Raw genomic sequence first — 21,489 nt, 5'->3', positions numbered from 1 at the left:
ATTATTATTATATAAATTAAACATTTAAATACCTGTATGAAAATTTATTAAAATCATGAGTACGCGGTAGTCTAAAATTACATAATAATTTCATGTGATAATATATATATATATATATATATATATATATATATATATATATATATATATATATATATATATATATATATATATATATATATATAACTATGTCAATTAGGTCATTATAAATAAAACACTAGCAGTTTAGAGAGTTTCACAAAAATGAAGATTTGTTTAGATACATCCATCCCAAAATACTACAGGTGCTAAATCTCTCAGGTAAGCTGATTCATTAAAAAAATATACATAAGAAAATTATAAATGAAGAAAGTATATAAAATTTAAATGTCACTTCTATCCAAACATCTCAATTAACAAAATTCAGTAAAAAAAAATAATTTATAAATAAAGAACGGGTATAAATTTTAAGTGTCACTTGTATCCAAACATCTAGTTAATAAAATTCAAATTCAAAGGTGTAAACAATTCACAATCATCAAATCGTATATCAGGTATTAGTCCAATGACTCAAACAACCATTAATGAAATGTTGTTCAGCCATCCATTAGTGAAATGTTGTTCAAACATCCACGGGTGAAATGTTGTTCAAACAATCATTAGTAAAATGTTGTTCAAACAACAAAAATAATTCTAGACTTTGTTTCCAGAAGATCGGTGAAATGTTGTTCAAACAACAAAAAATAATTTTAGACTCTATTTTCGAAAAACTAGTGTATTGAGGTGACTCATGAAACTCTGCACGTGTCATGCTTGTTAACAAATCCTCTTTTCATATTCCATCACTCACGACCAATGTCTCTAAGCCAAGTCATGATAGGGTTAACCTCACTAGCTCTCTAAGTATAATCTTTTCTCATATCATATAATATGTTATGTGGTAGTCTCTTTCAACTTACACCACCTAATATGTGAGTTAAACACTAATTGAGTCAGAATAGTTTTACCCCCAAAATTCCCTCCAATACACTTTGACACCCTAAATAGTAGTATTTTTTCATGAAATGAAAATAACTACTGGGACTCAACCACACATCACTACTTTAAGCAAGGTTTTAAAATTAATCATTTATAATATTTGTAACAAAAACCGATTTTTAGGGTAATATCAATGTTCAATTTGATTTTATATAATTCTCACTCCCGTCTACCTTTAACTACAAATCTCCCGAGTCATAAAACACATTCTTCATATATCAAACTAAACTCTAAATACTAGCCAAGTTTTTAATTTGATTTTCTATATGCTTCTAATCTATTTAAGCTCTTCCTTCATATAATATAAAGGACATAAGTAAAATCACCTCACTACATCATAATCATTCAAACAAACATACCCAAAAGAATCATTTACTCATGCAATTCATATAAATCATACTCGTTCCTCTTATCTTCTACTATAACCACATTCCTAGCATTTTTTTATACCAATTTCATAACAATAAACAATGTCAGCCACAACTCCTTTTATCCAATCCAGCAAATTCACCAACACTCAAAAATTCATAACATAAACCAATTTCTTTTTCTCTTAAACCGTCTTCAATTTCTCTATACAAAAGAAAACCATCACCATCACCACCATAAACATTATTCATTATATTTTAGTTTCTCAAGCATCAGCAACATTCCCACAAAAATATGCCCCTCTTTTATAATTCAACGCAAAAACATCAAATTTGTAAAATAACTAGTTTCCCTTGTCTTAAAGAAGACTCGTATCATTATTCTCTCCTTACGTAACTTTACCATGTACTATTCTATTTATGCAACCAGAGGTTCAATCAACGATGAAGACTTGATTTTAGATCCAAAACTAGGTGAAGATTCATCTAGAAAACAAAAAAACAACATGCAATCAGAAAAAAAAAAATACATGCATTAAAAATATAAAAATGCTCTTATAAGAGGAAGAAGAATTTGAACTTACCGAATAATGAAATTGATTAGGGAATATGAGAGAACCCTTCATTTAGTTACTTCTGGAACTTTAGATCTTCAAGAAAACAAGGAAAGAGATTAAATCTTTCAAGGGAAAAGGGAGAAGGGAGAGGAAGAGAAAACCTAACTTCTGGGAATTGAAAATAAAAGGAAATATTCATAAACTAATTTTGATGCTTTTTTAGAATATATATATATATATATATATATATATATATATATATATATATATATATATATATATATATATATATATATATCTCAATAAAATATTATAAAAAAGATGTTATAATGTTTTTTGTTTGTGTGTGGTTATTTTTTTTCAATATAATTTTTTATTAGCTTATTTGTGGTATCAATTTTACGATGCTTATTTAAACCAATAAAATTGATGTAGTATTTTTTGTTATTAATTTCAATTATGTTATTGTTAAAAATATTAAAATTTTACTATTTATATAACAAATAAATGATTTCATTGTAAAATAATGTAAAATAAATTAGTTCAATATAGATTTTTTTTAAATTATATTTTCAAAATAAAGGAATAAATAATTGATTGAGAATTTGTTGTTGAAGGAAAAAAAGATTTCATTGTAAAATTATATTGTAAAATAAAATATTTTATTGTAGTTTTTTTGTTGTTGAAAGTTTGTAAATTAAACATTCATGATTTGTAGTTAAATAATTCTTTTTTTTTTTCTCTTTTCTTTTATGTATCAGATTCGTCTATAATTACAATGGTCAGTTAAATCCGACTTATGTTTCTTTTATAAATAAAGAAATTAAAAATAATATTTTTTTATATAAATTAAAATTAATTAATACATATATTAAAAATATATTCAATAAATTAAATAAGACACTTATTTCATTTCTCTTATATTTTTGTTTACTAAGTGTTTATAGAAAATTGTATTTACTCTAAACAAACTCTCATAAACATTTTTATCCATAAATAAAAATCAAAGCAACAGTCCTAATTATATATTTCAAATTTGATGTGCGAAGTTTTAAAGAATCAAATTATTTTAAAATAATTATTTTTAGTTTGATTTATTATACAATTAAATATTTTTTCCTTCAACAAATAATTTTCAATCAATTATTGATTCTTTTATTTTCAAAATAAACTTCTTAATAATCTATTTAATAATCTATACATTGCATATAATTATTTTATTTTATTTGAAAAATACACTTTTCAAAATACAAACGTATTTTATTTTAAAATATTATTATATATTTTAAAACATTTAATTATTTTAAAAAACTACATCAATTTCTACATTTTAAAATATTTTTTCCTTCTCCATTAATTAAAACTAAACAAATAAAAAGTTTTATTTTTCCTTCTAATTTTAATAAAATAAAAACCAAAAAAAATTAAAAATCCAGCTTAAAATTTGATTTTTTCGAAATCGAATTTCGAGTGATTTCGAGGAAAAAAAAAACTATTTATGTTCAAAATTCAATTATTCAAAAATCAAATTCTGAACGAAAATCGTGTTATATTAATAAATAAAATGCACAATATGCTATTTATGTATTTTTTGTGGAAAATAATGCTGCATTGGAAAAAAAATCCCAACACGTGTGTATCTTATAACATAGAAGAAAGCATGAAAAAGTGTTACACTAATTCCTGTTATTCTAAAATCTAGTTGAATCCCTCTTACAATTTTTTTCGTAGAACTTATGACTTAACAGTGAATAAATTAACATAGAATGGATTTAGTTTGACAAATATAAAAAGGATTGATGAAGTATCTTAAACTAGTTTACTTTACGTAATTTGAAATTATTAAGCTAAAAAAATCAATATAATAATAATAATTTAAATTGAGGGATAAAAAAATTAAAATTCATAAATTAAATAAAAAATATTTTTGATTAATATTCATTAAATCAAGTAACTTAAATAAAGTTGTCTTATTCATACAACAAACATATATAAATTTAAAAAATGATTTAAAGTGGTTTTTTTGATTTTTTTTTTTAAATTTAATTTTTTTTTAATTTTAAAATTTTTTTTTAAAAAAATTAAAAATGCCACGTGTCAAGTCCCTGTGTGTGTCACGTGTCAGTGTCACTATTAGATGTCATTGTTTTGATTTCGATTTGGTCCCCACATATGTCTTTTTGTTTCAATTTAGTACCTAAGTATGTGTATCTGATTCAATTTTGTCCCAATTTTTTTAATAATTAAAATATTTTTGTAATCCATTTTTTATAAGATTAAAAATAATTAAGTATAAATATTTTTACAAAATTAAGTACTAATATTTATAATGTTTCTCTCAATTTCAGACCAAATTTATTATTTTGTATGAATGTTATGCTATTTATAAGTACTAAAATGACTTTTACCACTAAATTTTAATATAAATATCAAATACTTAATTTTTTTTAAACTTTTATACTTAATTAGTTTTAATTTTATTAAAAAATATTTTAATTATTAAAAATTATTAGGTCAAAATTGAATCAAATACACATAAGTAGGTACTAAATTGAAACGAAAAAACATAAATGGGGACCAAATCGAAATTAAAACAATGACATCTAATAGTGACACTGACATGTGGCATTTCAATGCCACGTGGCACTGACAATGCCACGTGGCACACACAGGGACTTGACACGTGGCATTTTTAATTTTTTTTAAAAAAAAATTAAAAAAATTAAAAAATTAAAAAAAAATAATTTTTTTAAAAAAAAAACAAAAAAATCACAGATTGACACGTGGCACGTTGACTAACGGCGTTAGTCAACTCTGTCTGAAGGGACCTAATTGAAGCAATTTTCAAAAGTTGGGATGCAATTGACACTTTTTTAAAAGCGGGTACCAATTTGACACTCTAGTACCAAACTGGGTACCTTACGATTAATTAAACCTTAAAATAATTTCCATTATGAATTGGTTTTTAAATTGGTTACTAACATTAGCTACCAGATTTTGGCTACCAAAATAATTCGTCTCTAATTATAAAATTTGGATTCACACATTAACAATCATATATTTATTATGTTTGTAAAAATTATTGTACATCTTTTCAATATTCATATATCACGTATCTATCACGTATCATATCCTATTATTTTGAAAATAAACGTATAAACTTATCGATGTATCAGATACTTGTTGTATCTAATACACGTATCATATATATGCATCTTAGGTGGCCAGGAACTACACACCGGCTTATAAGCTAATTTTGTCAAACCCATATGATTATTTAAGTTAATAATTATTTGAGGATTAACAATGTGCAATATGGCCTACCACATGACCATCGGTTAGGCGGACCAATAACCATTGGTCAAGCGGACCTTCCCTCGGACCGTTGATGTGGCAATCTCTCCAGAGTGCTTTAAGGGGGTCGTGACCAAATGTCCCATGCGTTCATTTTCAGTTGAACTTTGTCTCCACCTCTATGGAGACACCCTCATTTATGAAGACAACCGACAGGACGCACGACCCATCGGTCGGCCACACCAAAACCTGGATCAGTAGGTAAAAAGTTAATTAAAGTAAATACAAGTCAGTAATCAGGTTTAAAACGCAATTGGGCCATAATTAAGAAACCCCAATCACAGCCCATACCAAAACCTATAAATAGAGGCCCAAGGTAAGAGCCTTTTAGATAGGTACCCGACTGCCCGACCAGCTGAGCGGGAGGAGAGAAGACATTGAACAAGAGAAATAACTGTATAAGCTCACTAAGGAGGATGTCAGACAAAAGGACTCAATGGTAATTTGAGTGTTAAAAATAGGTGTTTGATCCCTACACCCAATGAATTGATGTGGCTAAAATTATGAATTAAATGGAAAAATTATCATTAAATTAAGGATTAACTTAGAATATTCTAATGTAAAAAATAAGAATGAATTATTCTTAAATTTTTAAAGACTGTTTTTTTATAATTAAAAAAAAACTAGAATGATGAATGATTAAAGTTTTAATAATTGATTCAATGTTACTTACCAAAAATGCTTTATAAAACAGTAATAAATGATTTCATATTCATGTGATTAATTAAAGGTATTGGATAGTTTAAAAGAAATTGCAACTACATCTCAAAATATTATTTAAAGAAATACTGAAATTTTAAAAATTCAAGAAATGGTACCAGGGTTTCTTGATGGAATAATTTGTATATGATTTATGGGTTCTTAATTGAAACACATAAGATAAATTTTAATTATTCACCCGGTTAAAAAATTTAAGATGGGATAATTTGAATAGAATAATAGAGGAACCGTGCGTGGTGGAGGAATGAACGATCGGAGTAGCAGCCATGTCCAGTGGATGCGGCATCAGAGCTATATGGATCCTGAACAACCTCGACGCCGTCGTTTTCTCAAGGTACCTTCTTCTCCTTCTCTCAGCTCCAACTCTTAACACATGCTCTATGCAAATACATTCAAATTCTCATTATTTTCTTTCATTAGGAGGTTTCCGGTGGTGGAGAAGCGTTGGCGAGCTGCTTGCAACGCCAACAATGACTCCGATCAATTCTTCTCTTCCTTACCCACTAACTCCGACCTCACTGATGCCTTTCTTGACCGAAAACATAGGTTGTTTTACTTTCTTCTCTCTCCTCGCATTTCACTCTATACCCTCCAATTTCTGATTTCGATTTCATTATTAAGTGGCCAAAGGGGTAAACGGCTTAATAATTCAGACAAATCTCGTTGCAATTATCATGTTAATTTCCACTCACCATTTTTTCGGGTGACTTTACTGCTTCTGTTTAGGGAGGGATCTGCGCGAGGATTTGGGATACGCAAGAGTAATTCAACTTTGGGATCAGATTCTTGGGTGGATGATCCCATCACTCGTCATGTTGTAGGTCTTTACATTAACAAAGAAGAGGAGGACATTAAGAATCTATTGTGGCCTTTAATCTTGCACACGAAGGGCCTTTACAGTATACTTATTCTACCAATGGTTGAACCTAGGCATTTAAAAGCATATGCAAGGTTGTGTAAAAGATCTGATTGTGGAACTGCTCTTGGCATGGACGATGGCTTGTCTTCCCTCTTGTTGGATCTTCCATCGGTAACAGGGTATGTTAAGTTAGTTGCAAATACCACCAATATTCCTGACTAGAAAATCATCTCGTACATGCTGGTTTAGATTGGCTTGTTGTTGTTATTATTGAAATTTTATTTTTTTTATTCTATTTCTCAGATGTTTATTGGGTAACTAAACGTGAAAGTGATTTTGAAAACATTTTCTTGAACATTTTTTAAATGTGCCACGGAATGGTATATAGAATAAGGTTTTGTTCAGCTTGTATTGGCAGATTTCATGGGCCTTTCACACCTTTCCCTTTAAGGTCAGGGTAGAGGGTGAGAATATGGCTTCAGTTTTCGTGTATTTCTGCTCGTTCTTGTATTGTTTTGGAATATAAGATGGTTGGTGCTTCTACATTGCACCTTCTATGTGTGTTTTTTCTGATGTATCTTAATTGATTACACTTGTAATATCTTCATGGCCTAGAGAGTTCGTTTACAGTATGATGGTGTTGGGATTTGACTTCATAGTATGTGATTTTAATTAGAGATCTTCGTTCTACTTTTGCTTTCATTTTATAGGGCTTTTATGGTAGCACATGCTATTGGTGACATAATTACAGGCGACACAGTAGAACCAGAAGTGATTGTAAGTGCAGCTCCCTCTGTTGGAGGGCTGTTTGATTCACTCACTGGTAGTATAGGCATCTCTTCCAGGGCAAAACCTGTAACTCCACCTGTTACTTCTGCATCCCCTTCAATTACATCTGTACCAGGATCAGTTACAGGCGATGCTCCAAAAATTGGGTCTAGGCCATTGGATAAAGATGCACTCAGAACATTTATCAATAGTTCAATGCCCTTTGGTTGGTACCTTTTATTATGGTATTTCTCATCTCATATTTATGTAGTGGATTTTCTTGTAGGCTGTCAGTTACCTATTGCTTGTAAATTTATTCTATCAATGTACAATTTTATACAGGCACACCCTTGGACCTTAATTATTCCAATATTTTTACTATAAAGGCCAATGGTTTTTCTGCAACGGATTTGCCTCCTTCGGAACAGAAGCAGCCAGCTTGGAAACCATATTTATACAAAGGAAAGCAGAGAATATTGTTTACCATTCATGAGACTATTCACGCGGCTCTGTATGACAGAGATGAAATTCCAGATACTATATCAGTTTCTGGTCAAATAAATTGTCGAGCTGATTTGGAAGGGTTGCCAGATGTGTCATTTCCCTTGGCTGGGTTGCACAGAGCAAGCCTTGAAGTTTTATCATATCATCCTTGTGCTCAAGTTTCAGATCAAGGTTTGGACAAGCAAGGTGTGATGTTTTCTCCACCGTTAGGTAATTTTGTGTTGATGCGTTATCAGGCAACTTGTGCCCTTGGACCCCCCTTAAAGGGATTCTACCAGTTGTCTATGGTTTCTGAGGACAAAGGCGCATTTCTATTCAAGTTACATTTAATGGAAGGATATAAGGCCCCTTTGACAATGGAGTTCTGTACCGTGACTATGCCCTTTCCTAGGAGGAGGATTGTGTCTTTGGATGGGACTCCTTCTGTGGGAACAGTTTCAACTTCAGAGCACTCTGTTGAATGGAAAATTGTGACAAGTGGCCGAGGACTGACTGGAAGAAGTATTGAAGTGACCTTCCCTGGAACTGTCAAGTTTGCACCATGGAAAAACCAAAGGTTGTCTTCCTCCAGGTCGTCCTTTGGAAATGATGCTGACGAGGATAGTGATAATGAGGCAGAGAATGCTAGTAACATGGTTAACGAAGAACATTTGATGGAGAAAATGAATAAGGATCTTCCTCCAGTTGAATTAGAGGAGCCATTTTGCTGGCAGGCATACAATTATGCTAAAGTACGCTCCTTCTCATATTCATTTTGATCTTTGAGCAAGGCATCTACATTATCTCTTAGAGTTTAATGAATTTGCATTTTTTGTTGACTGATTTTGCTTACTTTTGTTCTTTTGGTTTTTTATAAGCTGGTGCTTTTGGTTATATTACCGTGTCATATAATCAGATTCTTAGTGCTGAAATTTAGGAATTGGATAGAGAAGAGGAAAAAAAACATATATAATGAACTAATAGGACTCAGAATATTCCCATTTTTACTACTACTGTGGGCCATATACAAATACAGTACACCAGCACAAACTCAGCCCGATTGGACCTCTAACATAACTAGACCTCTTGTCCAGTAATAATGTTAACAATAAAAATTGCAATTTACTTTTGAATATTTATTCTAATTTCCTAAATATTCTATTAGTTAAATTTGTTACAAGATTTACTTAGCTTTCATTATTTGAAGTTTTTATTTTTTTTCTCCTGCGCGATGTGACCTAACTAACTAGGAATACTTGGCTTTTATGAATTTAGTTTCTTCTCTAATATATAGCTGTTGGCATATTGTGTAATTTAGTGCTTTCTAATGTAATAGTCTACTCATTTATCTTTTAATTTTTTTTTGATGTCTCAAAGTCTTTCTTTCTTGTGTTAGCTGTCTGTGCCAGTCTTGGCACTTCTGGATAATCTTACCATGTTTACCAACTATCAATTGGTTCATGCCCTCGTGGTATGCCTGGTTGGATTCTCTTTAGCTGGTTAGATTGAATGCATCCATCCCTTTGTAACTAGTAACTATTATGTTGGTTGGCCATATAATAAATGTGAAGTTGACCCTTGTTCTGTCAAAGCTTTATAGAAAATTGACTTTATGTTCCTCAAACTGTCTAAAATTGATGAATATGAATTTCATTAGACTAATACAACAATCTTGTAAGTGTGTTTAAGTCTGTAATTCCGTAAAGATTATATGTTATCATATTAATATTTTCATTATTATATTATTATATATGTTATCATATTAATAGTTTCATTATTATAGGTATCATTCAAGGTTGTTGGGGCATCAGTATCTGGAATTTCCGTTGATCCTAAATCTGTGAGTCTGCAAATCTATTTTTGCTGTCATTTATTTGGAGAAAACAATGTAGATCCATATAAAATTGATTCATTTTCACAAATTTAGGCTATTTTAGTTCAGTATATAATTGGTTATTAACTTATGTTTCAATTTTTCTTTTTGCTGTTCCAAAGCCATTTCATGTATAGTTTATTTATCGTATTTGTTCTTATTTCTCCATGGAATCTCTAATTTTTCTTCAAAATATGTATAAAGAAGAGGACTGGTCTAACCATACTGAGTTTTTTTACGCTTTGGAACCCTCTTCTTCCTTTTGTTATCTGTATGATAATTTGATTATTTTTTAGGTGGGCATCTATCCAGCTGTAAAAGCACCTATGGAGTTTTCAACTCAGGTATATATATATATATATATTTACTAGATTTGTTTGTGTAGGGTCAATGATTCATACTTTAAGTGAACCCACTGAATATGATAATGATAAATCTGCCTAAATTTTCTGCTCCTTTCGGTGTGAGTGATATCTATTCATGTCTTTTATTATTTCTTGTGATAACCAGGTTACTTCTGGGGACTATATTCTGTGGAATACTCTTGGCAAGTGTCCAAATGTAGCCACAATAAAAAGGTAAGTATGAATGGCCATCAAGAGATATCTAAATGATGTGGAATACTCTGGAATGGTGTTTTTTTATTCTTTGCCGAGTATTGTGGAGACAGTATGTTATTGAATCTTTCTCCCTAGTGGCCACTTAGAAAGTAATAAATGTTTTTGGAGTTGTAATTATGATGGGATTAGTTAACAGGAAGTGTTAGTCTCGACAAACTTATACTGTTATCAGCATTTTATGAAAAAAGTAAATTTTACCAATCTTAATTTGGATGGAAGATTTAATATAAATATAATGGATAGTTTATATTTTTCATAGAATTAAATTAATTGGTATGTTTAAGCTTCACATTTTTTCTTATAAACAATTTACTATTTATATATAAGAAAAAAACTATCATTATAATTATATCACGTGTTCATGAACTTTTAAATTATTTAATTTTGTTAATATATTATATATTCTTTTATTCAATAAAATGATAAGTTGATAAAACTTGTCATTTATATAAGTTATTATAGTGAAACAGTTGAAGTTTGCAAACATTTGCACATATTTCATTTGCTGTGAGTTTACCACAAAAGTTAGCATTTTTATTATATTATATTTTTTTTTTTGTTTTTATTCCCTAATGACAATAATTTGGGAGACATAATCTTATGTTGGATTGTAAGACAGGGAAATGAGGTGAGTGAAAACAAGAAAAAATAAGAGATAAAATTGAGTGAAGATATCACTTAAATTGGAAACAAATTAAAATCATTTCATTTATTGCTAAAAGAGATAAGAGGGGGATAAATTTAGAAAATAAATATATATATATTTTTATTTTTTCTTATGTATTGGTGATAAATACAACATGTGAAATTTAATACAGAAAGAGACATTTTTCTCACAAGAATTTTTACTCCTCAGTCTCTGTTTGAGACAATGATTAAATACAACATTTTTACGATTACTATTGAGGCAATAAAGTTTTGTTGCTTACCTTCTCGTCCACTCGATAAATAAAGAAGTGTCGTTGCAGTAAGGTAGGTTTGAATCACCAGCTTAGTGAAGTTTTAGATTATTTGGACTAAATTAGTATGTTTTACAGTAGAGACCATTATTAATTAAGACAAAATAATCTGGTGTTTGATTGTATTAGAATTTTGATTTAATGATTATGTATACATTATTAATACATAAAAGATAAACTTTATTATAACTTTAAAAACAATTATTGCACAAAAAATGTTTATTATGTATCAGAATGTAAAATAAAACTATTGTTTTCAGTAAATTAATTTTTAAACATTTAAAATATAATCTCAATACATATTAAAAATTGCTCTCAAAGAAAACCTATAAATTTTTATTTTTTCTTGCTTTTTGTGGAATGTTAAAAGAAAGTTAAGTGTTTTCAATAAAAAGTTATTGATGCATTTTATTCTTTTATACAACTTTAGCAAAATTAATTTTTAAAAGGAATTGAAAATGAAGTAAATATTGAAACCAATCTTTTAAAAAGAAGAGTAACATTTATAAAAAAATATTTAAAATAAACCTATTAAATCAATATGTTTCATGAATGATTCGATTTTTTTCAAGTTTGTGCCGCCTCACTTTAACTAATATAATGAAAATAAGGAGAGAGTTAATAATAGTAGTGTATAAATTTTACAAGTCTAATGTTTGTATGTGTGGGCTTTATAAGTGGATGAAGAAATTTATTAAGAATTTAAGTTAATTAATTAAATATTTTAAATAATGTAGTTATATATAGAAGTTGAAGGTAAAACAAAACAAAAAAAAAAATTGAAGATTAGGGCTGACGTAATGAAGCGGCTGTGAAGGCTATTTATTTTGATGCTAGGTGGATGTAGAACAGAGAACAGAAGAGAAAGTTAGATGAGATTGGATCTGAGGAGAGTGTTTAGGGTTTTGCATCGGTGGGAGAAGAAGGAGACGATGGGGCCATGCGACTTGTCCTCCTCACCTGATATCAAATTGAAGACCGCCTTGCCTACCTTCTCACTGCATCCCTTTCGAATGGAAACAGGAGTTTCTTTATTTTCATTTTTAAAATAGGCATTGCATTGCAGTTCGATGCATCTTTCAATTCCAATGCCTATTTTAAAATGAAAACAACCATGCACTGTTTCCGTTTGAAACTGTTGTGAGGGAAGATAACGAGTTCTTCAATTTGATTTCAGCTGAGGAGGATCTTTATATCACCAAATCCTTCTGCTCTCTTGCTTTATGTGGGTAAAACCGTAAACCTAGTTTTCTCTCTATTTACTCCTAATATTAGCTGCTCAATTCAATTATTCTGTTGGTTAAGTCCTTCTATACATGTTTCAGACATAATTACAGTGCCATTTGGTTTTTTTATTTTCTCTGATGGCCTTTTGGTGACGGGGAAAGGGGAAAAGCAGGTTTTCTGTTTTTTTTTTTTTTCAATCCATCCTCCTTAATATATCCAATTCTTCAGATTATACAGTTGTTTAAAATATGCTTGTACTGAACTTAATCATGTGAATCAAGGGTAACTCTAAGGACCTGCTCTGCTATCACATTTATGGAGTTGGGTCGAAAGTAAGAAGACAAAAGTTCGAAAGTAAGAAGACAAAAAGAGAAAGGGAAGGCGAAATTAAATTCTTAGAAGCAAAATTCACTTACTTTATATATATAAATATATCTTTCTACTTCATCACTAAGTTTAATTTTAAACTTGTTTATCCTTGTTTTCTTGTAACTAAATGGACCATTGATCTTCGCAAAGCGTATAAGTTCACAAACTTAACTTACCGAAAGAGTCCTTGGACCCTGTAGGAGTCTAGGTTTTGGAAGCTAAATTTTTGTTATATTTAGGTATTTCCTTGATGTATACTAAACCGTATAGTTCACTCAGACATGACTGACCCGATTATTATTTTCTCAGTTTGTTACTTTTTCTCTTCTTTAGGTGTAGATACTCCTTGGATATACAAGTATCTTTTTCATTTACTATCTTCATATGACTCTAAATTAGTACAAGATATTGACCCCAGGCTGAGAAGCAAATTACTAGTTTATTTTTTATTCCTGTTTTCATAATTAGTTTGTTTATTCTAGAGAAACTTTATTTTATTCTTAAACAATAGTGTGACCTATTTCATAATCATGCTGCCAAAAATGTGCTTTTATTGTTTGTACTTTCGGTGAGCAGTCTTAGTTTTTGGGCAACAAGTTAGTGTTTGTACTTTCGGTGTGCAGTCTTAGTTTTTGTGCAGCAAGCATTTGAGATGTGTACTGCTAGAAAATGAATTTAGTCTCTACTTACATCGGAACATAGATTAAATTTATTTTTTAAACTATTGGAATCAAACACATCAATTTAACAGTGTTAAGAACATTTAAACTACAGAAATCAACGGGTCTAAGACCATAGTTAACCAGAAGTTTGAAAACTAACACTAAAGCTATATTTTTTTGAAGTCAGAAAGAAACCAGATCCAGTTAATCTTTGTCTTGCTTTGTACCATTTTGTTCTCCAATGAAATGACAAGCAAGAACAGAGGACGGACATCCTGTAAGCACGAGATTTTGGCTTCTGTTCCACTCTTTCTCACTTGAACCTACTTGCTTCAACCTTCGTCTGCAAGTACCGGTGAGTGTTTGGCTGTGTGACTGATGATTTGTTGGCAGGGTTCAAGAATGTATGACACTATATATGGGCATTTGGACTGTTAATGCAGTGTTACTGTAGTATGCTAGAAATCATCCGTTACAAAATTTTCTCGTTTAGTTTGTCTAGCTTACTAATGATGAAAATTGATGTTTATTTCAATGGTTTGTTCGTTATTGCTGAAATTGTGCAGAACAAGTGTGAAATTTCACACACCTGTGGAATTTCATAGTTGCTCGGATTTTTTTTTAACTGACTAATATCTGTAGTGTTTTGGAACACGGAAAAATAAAGCTTTGAAAAAGATTAACATGATTGCAATTATAACTTTGTAGTCATGTCTATGCTGAGCATGATTGGTTTCATTATTTATTTTGTGCTGTATAGACCTTTTCTTCAAGACATTTTCGAAGAGACTTGAGAACTCTGGAAAATTCTGATAAATTTTCTGAACGAACATAACTAAACAGACTACAGTAGGACCTTTATTTTAATACTGGATGACATCTTTATTCTCGTAATCCCATTAAAAAAACGAGAAGTTGTGTTAACTGAATGAACTTTAGTTAACAGATCAATATTAGTAAACAAATTGGAATGTTTGCAACTTTATTTCACTCTTCTCTTTATTACTTTCTTGAGCTTGAAACAAACTCGTAGTTTGTCTGAACGAATGTTTGCATCCATCTTTTTTGGTATTTCTAAGTTTGGAACAAAATTCTACTTTTTCTCAATTTTGAATGTCCTAGTACTTATGGATATCTTTTTTCATAGTTCACATGAAATTGTGCATTTAACTCGAATAAGAATAGAATCAGAAAGTAAGAAAACCAGACTCGATGTAACAGACAAACCACTCATCTTTCTAGGCGATGTCATTTGATAATGCCTTCAGCATATTATTATAAAATAATTTATATAATTTATATGGAGACAAATTGCTTATTGAGCAAGTTGATCGGACCTGGCCCAAACCAACAACGAGAGAACAACTAACCACCGACTATTAACTTACTAACAAAGACAGATAACATAAACTAACAGTAAACGAACTGATGCACTTATATAGTAGGTACGTGTATCAGTTCAGTTTTGTTTTTAAAAAAGTCAATCATCGTTTTTAAAGAAGTTTCGATTGTGTTTTAATTCTTAAAAATGTATTTTAATTAGATGTTTCTCAAACAAATTTTTTTTTTTAAATATAACATCATATCATGTATTTTTTAATTCTTTTAGTTTTCTTTTATAAAAAAATTGTTATCACGTGTCAGGTAGATTCTTAATATGACACATATTACATTGTAAGTGATATTGTCAGTGGTACTAATATGACACACATTGCATTACTTGAATTTTAGTATTGAAGTTTACCAAAAATAAGCATCAATCAATTTTAAATATTTATCTATTATCAAAAATAAGTATGGGACAATATATATATATATATATATATATATATATATATATATATATATATATATATATATTACAATTTTAAACACTATATTTTAATTTGGAATCAATTTTACAATTTGGTTTGAAATCACTTTTTTCATAAAAAAAATTCAAAACCATTTTAAAGTACTTAGCTAAAGAATATTTCTAATCTAATTTACTTATTAAATTTTAATTAATTTTCTTAACTTTTGTTTTTTTTATAAATGTAATGTAGTTATATTATATATATATATATATATATATATATATATATTACAATTTTAAACACTATATTTTAATTTGGAATCAATTTTACAATTTGGTTTGAAATCACTTTTTTCATAAAAAAAATTCAAAACCATTTTAAAGTACTTAGCTAAAGAATATTTCTAATCTAATTTACTTATTAAATTTTAATTAATTTTCTTAACTTTTGTTTTTTTATAAATGTAATGTAGTTATATTATATTTTTATATATATAAAGTATTAATTTTATTTGTGACTTATGAGTTAATCTCGACCTACTCCTAAAATAAATTTATTTTCATTGGTCCACCAAATGACAAAGTTCCACGTATACTTGATTAGGTAAGGATTAAATTGGACTTTGATTAGAGTAAGATTTCGATTAATATATATATATATATATATATATATATATATATATATATATATATATAATTACATAAATTTTTAAAATATTTTAAATTATAAATTGGTTTCTAAATATTTTATATTAATTATAAATTGATCTTTAATTAATTTCCACTATTTGCAACTTAATTGAAAAGTTAAGACCCAATCCAAATTTTTAGGTTAGGTGATCAAATCCAATTTGGGTTCGTTTTTAGACATGACTCTTATTCTTTACAAACTTGTTTAAGCTTAAATTGATAAGGTTTGACCTGAATGAGTTCGACATGAACTCAACTCGGTTTAGCTTAAAATGTCCTTAACATAATTCAATCCAACATTGCTAACATGACTTAGCTCGAAGTAATTGACTCAACTTAGCTTGAGGTGAGATCAATTATACTCAAATAAATGTGGACTTGACACAACATGTCTCAACGTGGTTATGACTCAATTTGATCCAATATGGATTTGACTTGATTCGACTTGACATGACCTAACTTGACTTCATCCCACTCAACTAAACCTAATGTGGGTATAACTTGAGTCAACCTGTGACAGGTCCAACTAGACTTGGGTTGAGGTGGGATTAACTCAACTCAACTCGACCTAAGATAGGTACAATTGAACTAGTAACAACGTCAACTTAACTTGAATTGATTTGACATGTGTCCAACTCCACTTAACCTAATGTGGACAGAAGTCTACTTGGTCTTGTATAGGACAAATAAACTCAAGCCCATGTCAAGATGAGTCAAGTTAAGCTCACGTCAAATCGAATTAACCTAGGTCCACATAAGGTCGAATGAACCAACTCATATTTGGCCCATCTCGGTCTCAAATGATTTGGGCCCACCTTAGGCCAAATCTAGTTTGGCCTACCTAGGATCAAGTTGAGTTGTACTCATCTCAAGTAGTGTTTAAGTTAGGTCTATATGAGGTTGAGTCAAGTTGGGTCCGCGTCAGACTCAAGTTGGATCAAGTTGAATCTGACTAAAGTTGAGATGAGTTAAGTTAGGCTTAGGTCAAGCCAATGCCTAGGTCGTCGAAGTCACATTAAGTCGAGTTGGATGTAGACTTTTGTTACAAATGTTGTACTATATGTATTAATTTTAGTGACTCTTTGTTACAAAAATGAGTAATGACGATGCTTTCATAGTACTTTCCTTCGGTAGATTTATAAACCTTTTGATAGAGACAAACAAATATTATATAATGAAAAAAATAATATAATTTGTTTTTCTTTCTTATATTTTCATATTTATTTTAAAGAAAGTTTTAAAAACATGTTTTTTATGAAAAGTGAAAAATAAAGACATTTACAGGAAAAAAGTATAAAAAATACCAAGAAAAAGGAAACTCAGCGAAAAAATTATAATATTATTATTTAATATTTAAGTGTATATTAGGTCAATGCACCTTTTTAATTAATGTCCGTGAATATTTTTCTTTAAGAAAAGGAAACAAATATTGTTTAATAGGTGGGATGAGTATTTGTGCTTTGATGGGTGATTGTCTACCCTTTCATCACTCTTAAATTATTTATTTTAATATTTTTTATTGATGTGATATAATGATCTAAAAGTAAAAGTGATGAAAATAATAAATTAAAATTAAATAAAAAAATTGGTCAAAATATCTTATCTTTGTATAATTATAACCGTTTTTTACATAATTGTACATGTTTTGGTTTCATTTATATTATTTCTTACATTTATATATCTAAACATTGTTTTACACAGTTAAAGAATTAGAAAATATGTAATAGTTTATTACAGGAAATTACGACTTGAATAAAATTTTATCAAATATACATAAAAAATTTATAAAATAAAATTGAAAATCTTCTAAACCAAACAAGCTTTATATGTTATCTTACTGATAAAAGGTATATTCTTAGATAAATTAAAAAGGATCTTCTTTGGTTCTCTAGTTCTTAAAATTGTCTTTATCTTTTAAAATGGTTTCGCAACAAAATGATTTAAAAAAAGAGGACCATGAAACACACCAATACTCCTAACTGTAGAATTGATATTAAAAATAAGGATTAAACATGTTTTTCTCCTTTTAACTTTTGGAAAAAACTGGGATTAGTTTCTCTTTGAAACTTTGGACCAATTTAGTCTCTTTTCTTTAAAAATGAGTAAATTTAGTTATTTTAACCAAATTTTGTTAACTTTATTTGGAATTTCAAGCATATTTCATGATAGTATTTGAGTTGTTTACACCATTTTTAGAAGTGAGTAAATTTAGTTCTTTTAACCAAATTTGTTAACTTTATTTGAAATTTCAAGCAAATTTCATGATAGTATTTGAGTTGTTTACACCGTTTGATACATTCTTGTTTCCATGTTAACTTAAAAACTATCCTAAAATGTCCTGAAATATTAAATAAATTTAACAAAATTTGGTTAAAAAGATTAAATTCATACATTTCTAAAGTTGAAGAACTAAACTAAGTCAAAGTTTTAAAAATAGATTAATTTTAATTTTTACTAAAAATTAAGGAACGAAAAATATATTTAATGCTAAAAATAATAATGCATGTGATGTATACTGAGAGAGAAGAAATATATAGAAAACTATATAATAAAATAAGAAGAAAAAAAAGTAGGAAAAGTGGAAAATAAGTGTTTGAAATGTTAGGATCACAAGTTATAACGACATTGACTTAATTAGCATATTAGAATCTAAAGAAACCACAACCTAATCATGGATGATTTTTAGATTAAAGATTGTATTCAGAAGTATCTTTTGGTGCTGAAAATTGTTAGATTAATTTCCAAAAACATGATATATGAAGTTGAAGTGTTTTATGTTGTTATAAATGTTGTGATAGAATCTGAATTTAGTGAAAGAAAATAGAAGTAGTTTAGAAGGGAGAGGGTTTTGCAGGAAGTTGGAGGCAAGGAATAGAGAATGAATATATAGAGAAGATTGTTTAGAGAGTTAAAGCAGTGAGCGTAGTATATGTGTATTGTGATGCTTCTCCAATGAGTATGAACAGAAGAAAAAGAAGAAAAAGAAGAATATAAAAGAATATAGAACTGAACAAAGGAAAGGAAAAAAAAGGAATATACAACTCCAATCCATTGCCAGGCTACTACGCTAGCTGAAGCAGCAGATAATCCTCTCCATGAATAAAACTCAAACTCAATTTCCTTCATATTCATTTTCTATTCTTCAAAAAAGTGTCTAGAAGAGCGATAGAGATCATAAGGAGCCCAAAGATGGTCCACGATGCATGGCTTTCTAGAATCCAATCTCAACCAGGGTTTGCCCTTCCCACTCCAATGGAGTAAACTAATGGGACCAGGGTGCAGGCACCTGCATTTTCCTTCGAAGTTGTCTCCACCTAAACCATGTTGGTTCCATCTATGGTCAACCGCTTTTATGTTCCCCGCCAGAACCAACAAAAACGGCGGAAGAGAACCAAGATGGTAGATCCTCTTCTGCTGCTTCTGCACCGCCATCCATGACTCCACCTTCTCCGTGTATCTCTCCTTCCTCCACGTGTCAACGTCCATCACCATCACCCCCGTGTTGAAATAACACGGCATCCTTCCCTTGAACGTCTCCGCCAGAGCTGGATCCGACCAAAACGTGTCCGTGAAATACAGCGTGAAGTTTGCATGGCAATATTCAGGCGCAGCCACCACCTTCCCTTCCATGTCCACGCCCCAAAGCTTCGCAATGTCGTCCACGACCACCAGGTCAGAGTCTAAATATATCACGCGTTTCACGTCCTCCGGGATGGTGTCGGCGAGGTATATTCTGGCGTAATTGAGGGGCTGGTCCAGGGCCTGACGAATGGACTTGGAAATCTTGCCGCGGACCCTGTTGCTGTCGAAGCGGTAAATCTTCATGTTTAGATAGGGGAAGGTGGACTTGATGCTGGAGAATAGTTCGGGAGCGTCGTGGTGCGCCGAGAGGAAGTGGAAGGAGAGATTTTCCGGGCAGGTTGAATGCTGGAGCATGGAGAGGACCGCCGCCATGGTGCCGCGGAGGTAGTTGGCGTCGAGGGTCATGGCGACGTTGATGACGTGGTCGGGGGTGGAGCCGCACTCGTGGCCGTTACGGAACGCGGGGGCCTCCCTGAAGAGGGGGAGGTCCGGCGAGTGACGGCGGGTGAGGCCTAGACGGATGGCGGAGATGGGGCGGAGGAGGAGGAGGAGGATGATGATGGGGAGGGACAGGAGGCCAATTAGGGAGGTGGAGCTCCGAAAGACCATCCTGTCGAACGAAGGTTGTGTTTTTGTTGTTGTGGTTGTTCTGGATCAACAACGCTACTAATCCGGAGTGTGAGATTAATGATATTATAATCAGAGAATGTAGCGAAGAAGATTTTGTTTGAAGAGAGGTAAAGCAGTGCGTTCGTGGGTTGAGAGGTTACATCATTGATTGAGATTGCGACTCACTCCCCATTTCTGAGGAACAGAGCATCTCTCGGACCCTTTCTATCCTATCTTTTGCTTTTTCCTTTTCTGCCTTTTCAAATCTCTATTTCGAATCTTTTCTTCATTTGGACATCTCTCTTCTCTCTTCTTTTCTTTTCTTTTTTCTCTCATGACATCATAACTCACTCTCACTCTCACTCTCACTTCATCACCCTCAACTAACAACACCATCCTCTCTTCTTTTGTTTAATGTGTCTGATCATACAACACCAATACTCTGTTGCAAAAACATTATTCCTTCTTTTATAGGGAATGAGATTGGTGTGAAACCCAACTCTGCTTATCCTCACTCCAACTGAATCCCATATGTGTTCATGCCGCACCTTTGGAAGGGGAAAGTCCCACAACGCATGAAGTGTTCTTCCTCCTCTCTTGGCATCTCTACTGTTGAAAATCTCATTTTCACAACATATGAGATAAATTATATAAACAGATACGTGAGGTTTTTCACGAGGAAAGACATCAAGAGATTCAATATTAATAAGGTGCTAACAAGTTTATATAAAAGATCAGAACATTAACTTCAATTCAAAATATTAAAGCAATGAATTTATAGATTTTTCTACCAATATATATGGATATTTTTTTATTTTTATCCGATATGATACTTCTAATTCATATCGAAATCTTATTTATTTATTTATTTATATATATATATATATATATATATATATATATATATTATTTTATAAATTAATTTTATAAAATTGAGTTAAGATTACCTAAAAATAATGTCAAAGTCATGTAAAATT

The 21,489-nt window shown here is 30.4% G+C and overlaps 2 protein-coding genes across 6 annotated transcripts; one reads left to right on the top strand and one right to left on the bottom strand.

Annotated features, from left to right (window-relative positions):
- The first annotated feature begins 6,183 nt into the window (after positions 1–6,183).
- On the top strand, positions 6,184–14,371 carry LOC114177732 (AP-5 complex subunit mu). Of its 5 annotated transcripts, none has more exons than XR_003603195.1 (10): positions 6,184–6,350; positions 6,437–6,562; positions 6,743–7,054; positions 7,586–7,869; positions 7,986–8,878; positions 9,910–9,966; positions 10,296–10,343; positions 10,510–10,577; positions 12,416–12,803; positions 14,020–14,371. XR_003603195.1 is itself a non-coding variant. In XM_028063225.1 (9 exons), exons 1-9 carry the CDS (start codon positions 6,283–6,285, stop codon positions 14,079–14,081), a joined length of 1,914 nt encoding a protein of 637 aa, XP_027919026.1. In that variant the 5' UTR covers positions 6,184–6,282; the 3' UTR covers positions 14,082–14,371. The 5 variants fall into 5 exon arrangements, 3 of the variants coding, with proteins under 3 accessions (XP_027919026.1, XP_027919027.1, XP_027919029.1); XR_003603194.1 differs by having other exon boundaries at positions 12,904–14,371; XM_028063225.1 differs by lacking the exon at positions 12,416–12,803 and having other exon boundaries at positions 14,024–14,371.
- A 4,872-nt stretch (positions 14,372–19,243) lies between these two features.
- Positions 19,244–20,606, bottom strand: LOC114179640 (probable galacturonosyltransferase-like 4). Its single transcript, XM_028066052.1, has one exon. The coding sequence runs from the start codon at positions 20,510–20,512 to the stop codon at positions 19,457–19,459; it is 1,056 nt and encodes a 351-aa protein (XP_027921853.1). The 5' UTR covers positions 20,513–20,606; the 3' UTR covers positions 19,244–19,456.
- Between the last annotated feature and the right edge of the window lie 883 nt (positions 20,607–21,489).

The sequence above is a fragment of the Vigna unguiculata genome, chromosome 3 (assembly GCF_004118075.2).
Source record: "Vigna unguiculata cultivar IT97K-499-35 chromosome 3, ASM411807v1, whole genome shotgun sequence".
Taxonomy (NCBI): Eukaryota; Viridiplantae; Streptophyta; class Magnoliopsida; order Fabales; family Fabaceae; genus Vigna; species Vigna unguiculata.
Note: the sequence above shows the minus strand (reverse complement) of the source record. Positions and strands in the feature narration are given on the sequence as shown.